Genomic DNA, 14,357 nt, shown 5'->3' with positions numbered 1-14,357 from the left:
TGAAATTTGACAATACTTGTAAATAAACAAAAACACTGTTTGAGATTGTGTATGTTGTTATTACCTACCTTAACTTAGAAAGATATGTATTTTGAGAAACTCTCAAAAATTAACATGGAAACTACAAAATATTTTTCTAAACATCTTTCCAGGTGCATAATTTAAAAAGGTTTTTCCTTAAATTACATTAACTCTAGCTTTTAAACCTTTTCTACTGTCTAGGTTAATGCAGAATAAACCAATGCATTAAACTCTATGATAACTGGTGGCACTTCAAACAAACTTGATTAATCTCGGTTTCTAAGACTTTTGCTTTTCTTTATCCCATGTTTGCCTCTTTTTTTTTTTTTTTTTGTAGCCCACCTTTTGCACCTGTATCATACTTTTAACATCAGACACTATGGTGCTACAATTTGGAAATCACTAAGCTAATTCATCTGTTAATTTCTTTCAAATTACTGCTATTAAGTCCTCAACAGGTGTTCCCCTAATAAACACTAATTCATTACTAAATTTGAATTATATAATTTTCAGTCTGTTTGACTGGGCAATTTCGGAATCTCCCAATGACAGTCTTTTAAAGCAATGAAAGAAGAGATTACTCCTTTCCATACCCTTGTAGTAATAAGGATCTGAAAATGATACAAAAGGAAAAAAAAACCATCTTACTGATGGTGGAGAAAACATAAAACACCAATAATGATAATTAATTAACAAAGAGTGTTATTCAATATTCACATCTTAATAAATCATGCTTTAATATATTTGTTAGTTCAAAGTCATCTAAGATAACGAAAAGAAATGAAAATAATGGAACAAGTTGTATACAGATCTTGCACAAAATGCAGAAAGATTACGTGTGGATTAGTACATTAAGTATTTATCCAAGTTACAGGTAATAACTGGTTGTTTTGGGTTTTTTTTCACTGAAAATTGTATACTATATATCAACATCATCTTACATTAATAGCATACCACTAAGATAACATAACGACAGTGTGGTTTACCAGTTAGTTCTTTGAATTTATAACTGTGAAACTGTGAATCCAAACCTTGCTTGTGCTAGTTGTTTGCATCCTTGAGCAAGGCACTTGATCTTACTTTTACTTCAGTCTATCCAGTTGAAAAATGTGCATACATTAATAACTGAAAGTTTTCAAGTGATGTTCCTTTATCAATAGAAATTACAGTAAAACACCAGTCCTAATGTCTTTGATGGACAGATGAAATTACCTTACTTTAATAACTTATGTTGTGTACCTTTTCACTCTTAATCAAGTATACAAACATATGAATGCACTGTAAGGAAGTCAACCTGTGTTCTTTGTCTAAAAACTCAAATGCAGGTGATCTAGTGATTGTGTATTCCCATATACAAGTTACTACAGTATGGAACAATGTCATCTCATAATGACATTCATACTGATTTAATAGGATAATTATTTGCTCTCTCAACAAAAAAAAAACAACACAAACTTTTGATGTGGCTCTTAAACTAAAACTGTGTGTTCATTTCTAATAGCAGTGTTAAGAAAACTTTATCACACAATACCCAGCTTGAAGATGGTCAATGACAAAAAATCCATAAACCATAACCTGAACATAAGCAATAGCTGTATTCCTAAAGACTAAATTGGAAAAGAATATAAAACAGGCCACATCAGCATTACAATTCACACCTAAAAAGTAAACAGTAAGAGTACACAACTAAAAAAAACAAAGTATTATACAGTGTATTTCAAATGTTCAAAAGAACTTCAAGGCATTTAAGTAAGCTTAATTATATTCATATAACCATGTTTATATTCAATTTAAAGTCAGTTTTATTTTGTACTATCTACCAGAATATTAATATACTTAAAACTACAGGAGGGTTGGTCACTAAATACTGAAATGTTCAGCATATTTTACACTGTCTTAAACTAAGGTGTCAGCAATAATGTTTATTTCTTTGGATTTTTAACTAAAGACAACCTGCTATCAATCATCTAACTGTTTTGATGAGGTAATGCAACTTAAGGTAAGTATACAAGAAACTCAAAAACTCAATATAAATAAACATCTAAAGATTCTGGGTGTCTCATTACCTGAAGATTGAATACAAAATTTTTAATTAATTTGCAGTTATTTTTCATGAGTACTCTACTATTATAACCTATCTGATAGATTCCTTAAAGTGTATCTATAATTTTTTAGTGACACTGATCAACCTGCTTTCACTACCTTGTCTTTTTTTTAATTTCCTGACTAATTTCAGGAAATTATCTGAAATTTAAAACACACAGGTTGCACTTCAGATCATTTTATAACAAAGTATTTTTGATCCTAGAATCTGGTAATTGCAAATAAAAAAATAAAAATAACTTAAGAAAGCAATGCACAAGTAAAGGCTTAACATTCAACTTTTGTGAGCTGAAGTCAGTTATATATAATTTGCCCTTTCTTTATCAAACCCAAGCCTTCAGAAAAAGTATTTTTGAAAATAAATACTGCTTTCAAAAACAAGAGTATGGTAAAGATAATCAGTGATGTCGAGAAACCCACTTGTTGAGAAATTTATATGCAAAAACGGCTCGTTTGGGTTTTCAACCCAAACGAGCCGTTTTTGCATATAAATATGGTAAAGATACTTTCCTTCCCACAATTTTAATATGGTATTTGGCATTTGCCTACAGATACACGAGTAAGAACAAACAAATATCATCAAATCTAGTGTTACCAAGTATAACAAGTTCTAAGCCTTAAGTACCTTGACACACTTTTCTTTTTCCAGTATAAAGATAGTAAGCAGTAAAGCAAATCAGCTACCTTAGGAGAGAAAACCCCTAACATTTAGCTGAAAAACAACAAATAAAAACAATTAAGAAATAACAAAAAAAAAAAGAGATTCAACCTTTTCACTCATTTTGATACAATGCAATTTTGAATTTAGTTAAAGTTACAAAAAATATTGCAACCGCACTACCATGGATATGCAAAAACAAAATCCTACATCAAAACACTCAAAATACAATTTGTAAGTAAGAGCACTGATGACTGTAAAAAAATAGCAAACTACAAGGCTAAAGTAATGCAGGTATCTCTCTTTTGAAGGTTACACTTGAAATATTTGGAATGACAATATTTATATGAACGTGTCACAATATATTCAGATTGGTGAAAACAAAGCAGGCTTCATACATATTATACCCATTTTACACTTTCACACTCTAGCAGTTTTATCAATTATTCCTCAAAATGTCTTCCAAAAATTTAATTAAGCTTTTTGCTAGTTTATATGTCTTCATTAATGTTTACAGAGAAGCACTTTTAGATATTCAAGCAACAAATACCAACAAAACTAGCTAGGATCTACAGTCCTTGGTATTCACTAACAAAATCATGATTTAACATGTAACATGGACAACACTTTTTCTTAACTTTTATCCATGATGTTTACAATTTATTTGAAAAAAAAAAGTTTCTTCACTTGTTCCTTTTTTAAAAACATCTGACAACTTACGACATAATGGCTCGAACACAACTCTACAAATCTCACCACTGACAGGTAGCATGTTAGTAATCAAATGTGAAATCATAGAAAAATATTTAGTAAAGAACAATGTCTTTAGTGGGAACATGGTTCATGAACACTGGTCAACTTATTTTCAACAATTGTTTATCTGGAAAGGTACAAGTTTAAAATATTTCGGTAATTAGGTTTTCTCTTATTCTTCACAACAAATATTCTGTCAAACATAAGGGTAACAAATGGGCAGTGTACAAGCATTCCCTTCATGAAAGAGAACAATACTTGTAGCAAGTCATTCAGTAGTTTTTAAAACTAATGCTTACTCTATCAAATATGCAGACCTGACAGTGAATACTATTTGCTTGTTTAAAGCATTCCCAAAATAACAATTATTTTGTAGCTCAAGACATACAAATTGTTTTAAGTATAACTGTTATACCACTGTGAGGTTAAGTATATAATTCAGGCTTTTTAATTCATCTGTCCATTATAAATTTTAGGTTGTTCTTGTAATTTATACCACATTCAGCTTCATACTTTATAAGTCCTACACAGATGTTCACTATTACATGAACATAATTACTAGTTCCACAGCTCAAATAACAATGTATTGTACAGTTTTTCAATACTGCATATGGCAGCACGTGCCATGATGAATCTGTTTTTGGTTTTTTTTTAATCTAACCAGGTTTATTGCATTTTATTACCTTTCTGACTGCTAACACAATACACACACAAAAAAAATTTAGTGTCACATTTGAATATTAGTGACTAACTCTTAATTATTTTTGGACTGCAGTCAAACACTGGTAAAAAGAGATAAAAACTCCTGAATTTATCTAGCTGAATAAGAAAAGGTTACAGTTTCCTAAAGAACACAGTTACCAATAAGATTAACCACAGTCCATTTTATTCTACACTCTACAAAATGCTGCTTAATTAAACTCTCGATATTTGGGGAACCTCACAAAAGTTTGATGTTACACCATCCAAGCCATGACCTAACAACTCCACCACATAGATAATGCCACACAGGACCAAACTACTGCCTTCATATTTTTTAAATAATAATTGCAACTTTTTAAATGGCCCCTTAATGTCCAGCTTGAAAATGCCTATGGCTCTAAAAGCATGTCAAAGCTAGGACTTTTTTGATGTCAGAATGTGAAAGACTGGTGGCTCGGTTTTCTTAGGTGACGATGGAAGATGTGTGGACAAGACATACCTATAGCCTTGGAAATGACCACTATCAGCATACTGCAGAATTATACATAATTACAAACCTTTTCATAAAATGAGATCACTAAATATCAATGTGCTATTAAAAAAAAATTAAGTACAACAATACTGAACACCACCATAGTAAATAAAACACACTGTTTCTGTTGTTCATATTTTACAATTTTTTGTTTTTGAGAGATTGTGAAATTTTCTTTTTTGTTATTCATCATTTGTTTACAAACAAACAACTTTTCATTTTTGTTATCAACAATTATGCCTGAATCTTTAAAATGCTTTGCTAAGAAAAAAATTATAATGTTTTAATAATATTCAGTTTAAATAAAATGCATATGATTTCAACATCATGAAACTTAAAGTCCTGAATGTCAAGATTTGTTTGTACTCAAGATATTTGAGTAAATATCAACTTTAATACTTGTTAAAAAAAAAAAACACAATGACTGAACTATAACATGTGAAAGTCTTGCACAGTTACAATTAATGCAAGACAAATTAAATAAGTTTGTTCAATAACTGAAATAAACATGAATACATTCATGTTTACAGAAAACTATATATTTCAAATTTCAGTACTGATATAAAAATGAGACCAAGGTTTAAAAAATTGGAGCGAAAACAAGGCTAAATACTATTTATCTTAAAAATACATAACACCTATTTAGCCCTGTTTTCTGTCAATGTTATAAACCATGGCATTTATTTTCTTTCTTTTTTCTTTATGTGCATCTTATTTTTTATATATCAGCCTCATGATTATGTTAGAGCATTACTTTTCAGGACTTTAATAACCTTTGAAAAAAAAAGGCTTTTTTATTAGAAAGAATTTAAACTTTTAGAAAGCATTTGTTTCACAATGGGCTTCGATTTTACAACATACTAGATAAAACAACTGATAATACAAACACAACAAAAACACTATACTTTTAATATGAAAAAATATATTATGAGTTATTCATTGTACTTAAAGCAATGTAGAATACCATATATAGCAGAATTAAGTGTAAAAATCAAATTGACAAACATCACGTCATAAATAAAATCATGGATATGTTAAGTTCATTTGTGTAAAATTTAACGAAAAATAAAAAATTCATGAGATCTAAAATCCTGATGCTTTACTTTTTACTAAAGTATCTAATTAATTATTTTCAAACTAATTTATTATAATTTAAAGAAAAACAAGTTTCCACATTATAAACTATATTTACTAAAACTGATAGCTAGTAAGTCTGCAAAACATATCCAAATTTCTTCTGAATTATCTAAACAGAAGAACCATGAAAACAAATCAAAAAACAAAATTTCTTATGAAGAGGCACTGGGACATTATTTTTATTGTATGTTTGAAAGTGTTCATTTACACAAGGCTTAGGCGTCAGATGAAGAAGTGCATTGCTAGTTTCACGCTAGCCCATAAAAGATGCTAGCGTGAAGAAACCGTTAGCAGCGCCGGCTTCTCCAGTACTCTTTATATTCAGTATAACTTACAGTAAGTTTCTCACTTTGATAGCGAGTTAGTCTGACAGAACGACGCACTTCATTGGTTATAATTCCTTTATAGCCTCCTTTTCTCAGTAGGGAGTCAACTGTTTGGATTCGATCCCAACCTGAATAAATTAGGATACATGTCAGGCTTACAGGTTTACATTTTATAAAGATACACTTGTATATAGTAGATCTTACAGAATATGCAGTAACCAATATTTTGTTCCAATATTTATAGTCTAAATGAAAATGATAACTTTTAACATAATGAAAGATATATAAAGACCTCAAATGTATACGACATAGAAAATAACAACACCTTCAATACAGAGAGACTGTTTATAACTGATAAGTTTTTCTGTGTGTGATCTCAGGCATTTTCACAAAAAAGGTTTCCTCACAATTAAAAACATTTGCAACAAAATTTTGTGGGATTTTTTTAAGATCTAAAATTTACAACTGTGGATACAAAGACACAGTATTATGAACATTTCTTTCTTCAGTAAATTCCTAAACTTACATTTCAATAGTATTGTAACTATTCATAACATTTCATTGTTAAGGTAAATTAATTTTCATGGCAAGAGTCACTTCCATTTATTTTTAAATTTTCTAAACATGAGACTTGGCAAATTATCTTTGTACAGTTCTATCATCTTGACTGACCTCCAAAAGATAAGATAGGCCATTTACACTTTTTAGTGAGTTAAATTTCATACAAAGCTACAGAAAGGCTATTGTGCTAGACATCCCTCTGTTAGCAGTGAAAAACTACAGGGAAGGAAATATTTACCTTAAAAAACTTTAGTCTTTTAGGAGATTCTAGAGATTATGCAAATGAAATATGAAAACTATATGATGAATAAAATATTTTTATACTTTATCATAAAAAGGGTTATTATTTAAACAGTATAAAAAACTTGAATCATAAATTATGGTTTAATACTTAGTTTATTGGCATACATTGCGAATAAAGTACTTTAATTAAATGATTAGTATAAAATTGTATAAAGATCTCAGAAGGCACATTTTGACCCCACCCCATCTCCACACTCATATTTAGAGCATCTAAAAAGATACAAATAGATCAATAAAAAAAGCAGTTTCTTGTATAAAAAAAATCTTCAATTGAATCGAACAATGGAATCTTTTTCTTTTCTTTTTACACGTATGTAAAACTAGTAATCTCTTCAACATAACGAATTTGAGACAGTTTTTCTAAATAAACTATAATTTAGGTCTAAATATGTCACCAAAATACTGTTCAACGTAAAGCTACTTAATTCAATGAATTTGCAAATTTATGTAGTGAACAATATTTATGAACAACTTCGAACTATCAGTTCAACATGGTCTCTAATCTCACTAATAACCCAAAATGTTTTCATTACAATTAATATTTTCCTTTTCAAGCAGTTTCTAGTCTAAAAGTTGAGATACATTCTCATTTTGAATATTCCATAAAGCTAAAATTAATAAATGTTTATGTTATTAATACACCATCTTAATCAAGAACACTATACAAATCAACTAAAAATTACATAAAGACTTCTTGAAAGTTAACAAAAATTATACAAGTTAACAAGATATTAAAACATGGCATCAAAAATCAGAAAAAAAATGTATTACATAATAAAATTACAAAGAAACAATATGCCAAAAACCACTAGTAATATCAAAATCACAAAAGTTCTGCAAATAGATGTCTTCCAAATGAGAAAGCTAGTGTTCAAAGTAGATACATAATAAAAAACCTTTCAAGAACATACAGTTAAGGTAATCATGGCCAAAAGTACTGAGAACCTTTTACAGATAAGTACCTTGTTCAGGAGCAACCTCAGGAAGATATGTGGCTGTTCGTTTGGAGCCTTTGTCTGAAGTAAACTCAATACGAATACCATGAATTCCAATCTATAATGTATTAGATTACAAATTAAAAATAAACATTCAGATTAATGATCTTAAGTTGTTATAAAAGTATAAAGAAAGTTTATAAGTGATTTATTGCCGATAGGTAATTGGTTTTGAACACTCAAAGCTTAACAAAGAAGTTTATTCATTATTTTATAGTTAACTTGGCAATAACATAAAATAAAGTTTCATTAGATACAAGAATGCAAGATTCTATTAACTATCACCAGCACATTAACTTTTCAACATATAAAGGTTTAGCAGCTAAGCTATTAAATCACCAGTTCTTCTATGCACACTTACAGACCAAACAACTCAAGTTATCACTTACTCTATCATACAAGTGTTTTCATGTAAGAAAAATTGAGAAACATTCATGATAACCAAGTCAAGAAAAGAAAAAAAAAAACATACATTATCATGAAAATCCACAAATGTGAATGTCTGAAGCCTCCACCTTCAAGTCTGTAACTAAAATGAGAGACACAAGCAATGAATCTGTCTTCAGTCAACCTGAAGATGACCTAAGAAGGTTGAAACATTGTTCTGTATTTTAATTAAGGTTTCTAATACCCATACCAACCATCTTTACAATACATGTTTCTTCAAGTTGGTTTTTAGTTATCACAAATTAGAGAAGTTTTAAAAATAATCATAATCTTGGGGAAGGGGACATATGAAGTTACTGGAGGTTTATATCATCCTTAGCCAAAGAACCCAATGGAAAGTCAAATACTTCAAGAGAAATAATAAACTCATTTTATTTGCTACTGAGAAGGATAGTTACAAAATATGACCCCCATAAAAAAAAAAAAAAAAACTTCAGGATGAACAAAACAACCAAAAATAGAATCATATCCATAAAAACTTCAAGACTTGAAAGCCTGAAAAGAGAACAAGGAAAGCTAAAAACAGTCATGAAAAGCACTACCACATTTCTGAAACCTCAAGAACCAAAGAAAATGTCAGAAAACTATAAAACCAAAGAAAGAAGAAAGCACATACTCTTATATTCACAAGGTCACTGTTAATAGAAAGGAAGAAAACTGAGGGTAAGAATGACTCTGTTTTGTTTGTGCTCATACAAGTAAAACATGAACAAAACAAGAAAGAATCCTCAACAGCCATAGTACTTGAAATTCTTTTACTCAGGATTACAGTAAAATATACATGTAAAAACAGCTGGTATGGGTTGAGAAAATGTTTTATGTAGAGGAGCGAACAACGTTTCGACCTTCTTCCATCATCGTCAGGTTCACAAAGAAAGAAACAGGTAACTAACCGGAAGCTGACCACATGTTTGAAGGGGGTTGTGTAATTGAGTGTAGGAATGTAGAAGGCATGCTTAGATGTTTGATTATATTTATTAATATAGGTATAAAGGTGCTCGGTTTAATTTAGGCTTGAGTAGTTGTACAAGTAAGGCTTCTTTAATTTTGCATTTGTTTATGTTTGTTTCTTTATTTAGTATTTGAGTGTTTTCTATGGTTATGTTGTGCTTATTTGACTCGCAGTGTTCGAAAACATGTGAAGGTGACTTTTTATGTTCTTTATATCTGGTTTCCATTTTTCTACTTGTTTCTCCAATATAGAAGTCATGATAGTTACCACATTGTATTTTATAAATAATGTTGGTGTGGTGTTTGTCAGTGTAGTTTTTACATAGTATAGACCTTAGTTTTGTGCCTGGTTTTTGAATAAATTTGGTATTAACTGGAATATCATATTTTGTCACTAGTTTTTGCCAAATGTTGGTTATTTTTCTACTGATGTCGGGAATATATGGTATGCAGCAGTATATGGTTTCACGATTTTTTTAATTGTGGGACGCTTACTTTGTCAGTTGATTTTACTTTTGTCTAGGTGTGTACGTATAATGTTTTCTACAGTTTGTGGAGGAAACTTATTGATGTTAATGAAGTATTGTTTTGTATTGTCTAATTTGTTGTTAATTTTACCTGGTGAGCATAGTTTTATGGCTGTGTTTATTTGGTTTCTTAGTATGTTTTGTTTCATCTGCTGACCCCAAGGAATGTATAGTCCAGTATGGGTGATTTTTTGATGGATTTCTGTTTTAAATTACATATCGGTTCTTGTAATTTTGAGGTTAAGAAATGATATTTGATTGCTTTCTTCCTGTTCACATGTGACGTTAATGTTGGGATGTATAGCGTTAATGTGATTGAAAAAATTAAGTGTGTGTTCTGTAAATGTGAATACCATAATTGTGTTGTTTACTTATCCGTACCAGTGTAGTGGTAGATGTAATGTTGTGTTAATTGCTTGTGTTTCAACTTGTGTCATAAAAATATTGGCTAAAACTGGTGATACTGGGTTGCCCATGCTTAGCCATTTGTTTGTATATTGTTGTAGTTGTTGAACATGAAGTTTATCTTCATTGTGGTGAATTCTATGATGGTTGCTAACTGGTTGTTGGAAATGTCTATTGATGGGTTAGGGTCTCGAATATAGAATTCTAAAGCTATCTTGCTGAAGCCTGCAAACCGTGAGAAAACATTATACACACACCCAGATAAAAAAGCAAAATTAACTAGCAAAATTAAATATATCCCATGAATTAAAAAATCATTGAGAAACCATATACTGCTGCATACAATATATTCCTGACATCAGCAGAAAAATAACCAACATTTGGCAAAAACTAGTAACAAAGTATCACATTCCAGTTAATACCAAATTTATTCAAAAACTAGGCACAAAACTAAAGACTATACTGTGTAAAAAATACACTGACAAACACCACACCAACATTATTTATAAAATACAATGTGATAACTGCCACGACTTCTATATTGGAGAAACAAGTAGAAAAATGGAAACCAGATTCAAAGAACATAAAATTACTTTCACACGTTTCCAAACATTGCAAATCAAATAAACACAACATAACCATATAAAACACCCAAATACTAAATAAAGAAGCCTTACTTATACAACAACTCAAGCCTAAAATAAACCAATACAAAGGAGCACCTTTATACCTATATTAATAAATATAATCAAACATCTAAGCATGCCTTCTACATTCCTACACTCAATTACACAACCCCCTTCAAATATGTGGTCAGCTATCGGTCAGTTACCTCTTTCTTTGTGAACCTGACGATGACAGAAGAAGATCAAAATGTTTTTCACTCCTCTACATAAAAATTTTTTTAACCAATACTAGCCATTTTTACATATATATTTTTCTCTGCAAGTGGGTTTTCTCATCATCACAGATTAGGATTACAGTAAATTAATGTAATGAGACCAATTTTTTCCCCCTTTTTCATTAGCCATATTTTTGTATGCCAGCAATATCAACTGTTGGGCACACATATATCTGTTTAGATTTTATTACTTATCAGAAACTCTACCAGTCTATCCTCAAATTAAAATTATTTTAGGGAGGATTAAAATAAATTAATCTGTGACTCTTTTGGCATGGTCAAATACATCAGCTGAAAGTCCAAAACTGTAATAAGATCCGAAGTTAGTCAAGATAGAGTTACAAGCTAAAGGTTTGTCATTTATCAGCAATGAGCTGAAACTCAAATACTGAAAGCAGCTTTAAGTGATGCTTGCTGACATTCCTGTTCAACATATAGGGAAGACAAAGACCACCAGGGAAGATGAAGACATAGGAGGGTCAGATCTAACTTGTCATCAGTTTAATTAGAATTTTTTTCCATGATTATTTAGGATTTTTTTTTATAATAAGAAGGTTCAAAGTAGATAATTAGTAGTAGTTGTGTTTTTAAGTCACTGATGCCAAAGCTACCAAATGTTATGTGCAATATATTGGTGTTGAGAATATAGAAATTTCTAGAAGGCCTAAGCAATAGATGTATAAAAAGCTGCATACAAACAAAAAAAAGGGTCAAATAGCTCATACGTTAAACTAAGATTGATAGTTTTCTGACATTTTAGGAGAACAATACATTCCATCAAAGGGTGTTCTAAAACATTGAACCTGTGCATGTGGACTTTGATAAAAAGCAGATGATTTGGAAATGAGCCAAAATATGAAAAAGCAGACAAGTATCGGAAGTTCAGGATACAACTCTGTAACTCAATGATAATAAGTGAACTATATACAGATAGTCCAGCAACAGAAAACTATATACGGATAGTCCAGCAACAGAAAACTATATACGGATAGTCCAGCAACAGAAAACTATATACGGATAGTCTAGCAACAGAAAACTATATACGGATAGTCTAGCAACAGAAAACTATATACAGATAGTCCAGCAACAGAAAACTATATACGGATAGTCTAGCAACAGAAAACTATATACGGATAGTCTAGCAACAGAAAACTACATACGGATAGTCTAGCAACAGAAAACTACATACGAATAGTCTAGCAACAGAAAACTACATACGGATAGTCTAGCAACAGAAAACTACATACGGATAGTCTAGCAACAGAAAACTATATATGGATAGTCTAGCAAGAGAAACAGAAAAAAAAAAGTTTGGTTTGTCAACTGAATTCTGAAGCAACTGAACTGGCCTAAGTGGACGTTTGACAAGAAAGAAGAGAACTGTACAGTATTTAAAATACACATATATGTATATAGCATAAAGAATCTTTGTACATACAATTAACTTGTTTTGAAAATATTATTTTAAAATAAGCAAAGTGCATGCTGTTCATTTATCAAGTTTATCACCAACAAGTTACAAACACTACTGTAGAAGTATCCTTAGCCTGACACATCCATAAATATATTTTAATTCACTATACATTGTAAAAAAAAAAAAGTAACTTTCATGACAGTATGGAAAATGGAATTTTTCACTGCTAGGCAGCTTTGTATAAACAAACAACTGAGTTACAACTGTGTCTTGCCTCACGTGGAGTGCATACTAGGATACTGAGCTTTTTTTTTTTTTCATTTAAGTTTTCTCAACTAGCATAATAACGTTAATCCTAGTTTTTATATTTCAGTTACTTTTACAACAATAAATATAAAATATGTAAAAGAAAATGAAATTCAATACTTATACACAGACTTGGAATTTTTGTTGTTGTCAGTGTTGATGGTCTAAATAATTGATTTTAAATATGCAATTTGAAAACTAAACATTATCATACAGATCAAAATATAATGTCAGGAACAACTACAATTTAACTGGTTTTCTATCCAAGTTATAAATAAGTTAAAATTCTATCAGCATATTTGAATACTCCAAAGGCAAACAATGAAACTCAGGCTAAATATTTCCTAATCTGGTACATAAAAAACCTAGCATCCTAATGTATCTTATAAAGAACAACCTGGCCCAGCTATTGGTTATAAATTATCCAATAGCAAATGTCAGAGAATTTTTTACATTTTTTGAAAGGCAGGATGAGATAAGATGGGGCCATCATTATATATAGGTTTGACTTTCTTGTTTATATCTCAGTGTAACCTCTAATTTTCTTGTTTATATATCAGTGAAACAAGAAAATTAGAGGTGTTAAATTTACATTTATGGTTTAGCATAAATATGCAACTGGTGGTGCTCTCAACTCACGTAGATGTAGAAGTAAAATCTGAAATGGACAATTTGGAGCAAAGAAGTGTAGGTTGAGAATTTATTAAATATTTATTTTTGAAATCAAGAACTTGTATGATATTAAAATATAAATTATAAACTATATCCTGATGCCCAGTTAGTTGAAATACAATGATAATAGTTTTTAACTAAATTCTGAATATGACCTTGCCAAAAAGGCTTTGACATGCACACTTTGACCTACCCATGTTTCTAGGGGTTAATGATTTTCTGCAGTTTTTCTTAGTTTTCCAGATGTTTAGCCACTGTTAACATATAATTAAAATAACATGCATAATTCCAGTATCAAAAGAATTTGGTTATTTTCTGCATGCAATATAAATATATCATTTGTGAAGCTGTAGTAAAGGCACTATCTATTTCATATTGTTTAATGAATCCAATGTATATGTTATTCTATTATAGCACACACTTCTAAAAAGATATGAATGAAAATAAAAAAGAATGTTATAGTGTGCCAACTGCAGTACATCTGCAACATCCAATATAAACAAGGTCTTCCTCCTAATATCAGGGCTCATTACAACAGATGAGATATGAAAGACAGTAGTGATCTAGGAGCTATTTCTCTTAATTGTCATGAACAGTGAATGTTGTGATGTGACCTGGAATAAGTGTGCAAATTGCAATTATT

At 30.2% G+C, this 14,357-nt stretch overlaps 1 protein-coding gene across 1 annotated transcript in view; it reads right to left on the bottom strand.

Moving 5' to 3' along the window:
• Positions 1-334: 334 nt before the first annotated feature.
• The window catches only part of LOC143256641 (nuclear protein AMMECR1-like), a 29,213-nt gene continuing 15,190 nt past the window's right edge, over positions 335-14,357 (bottom strand). Inside the window, exons 4-5 of the mRNA XM_076514116.1 lie at positions 8,059-8,149; positions 335-6,360 (exon numbers count right to left, since the gene is read on the bottom strand). Coding sequence (XP_076370231.1) covers positions 6,194-6,360; positions 8,059-8,149 — 258 coding nt within the window. The 3' untranslated portion in view covers positions 335-6,193. The remainder of the gene's footprint in view (positions 6,361-8,058; positions 8,150-14,357) is intronic.

The sequence above is a fragment of the Tachypleus tridentatus genome, chromosome 7 (assembly GCF_004210375.1).
Source record: "Tachypleus tridentatus isolate NWPU-2018 chromosome 7, ASM421037v1, whole genome shotgun sequence".
NCBI lineage: Eukaryota > Metazoa > Arthropoda > Merostomata > Xiphosura > Limulidae > Tachypleus > Tachypleus tridentatus.
Note: the sequence above shows the minus strand (reverse complement) of the source record. Positions and strands in the feature narration are given on the sequence as shown.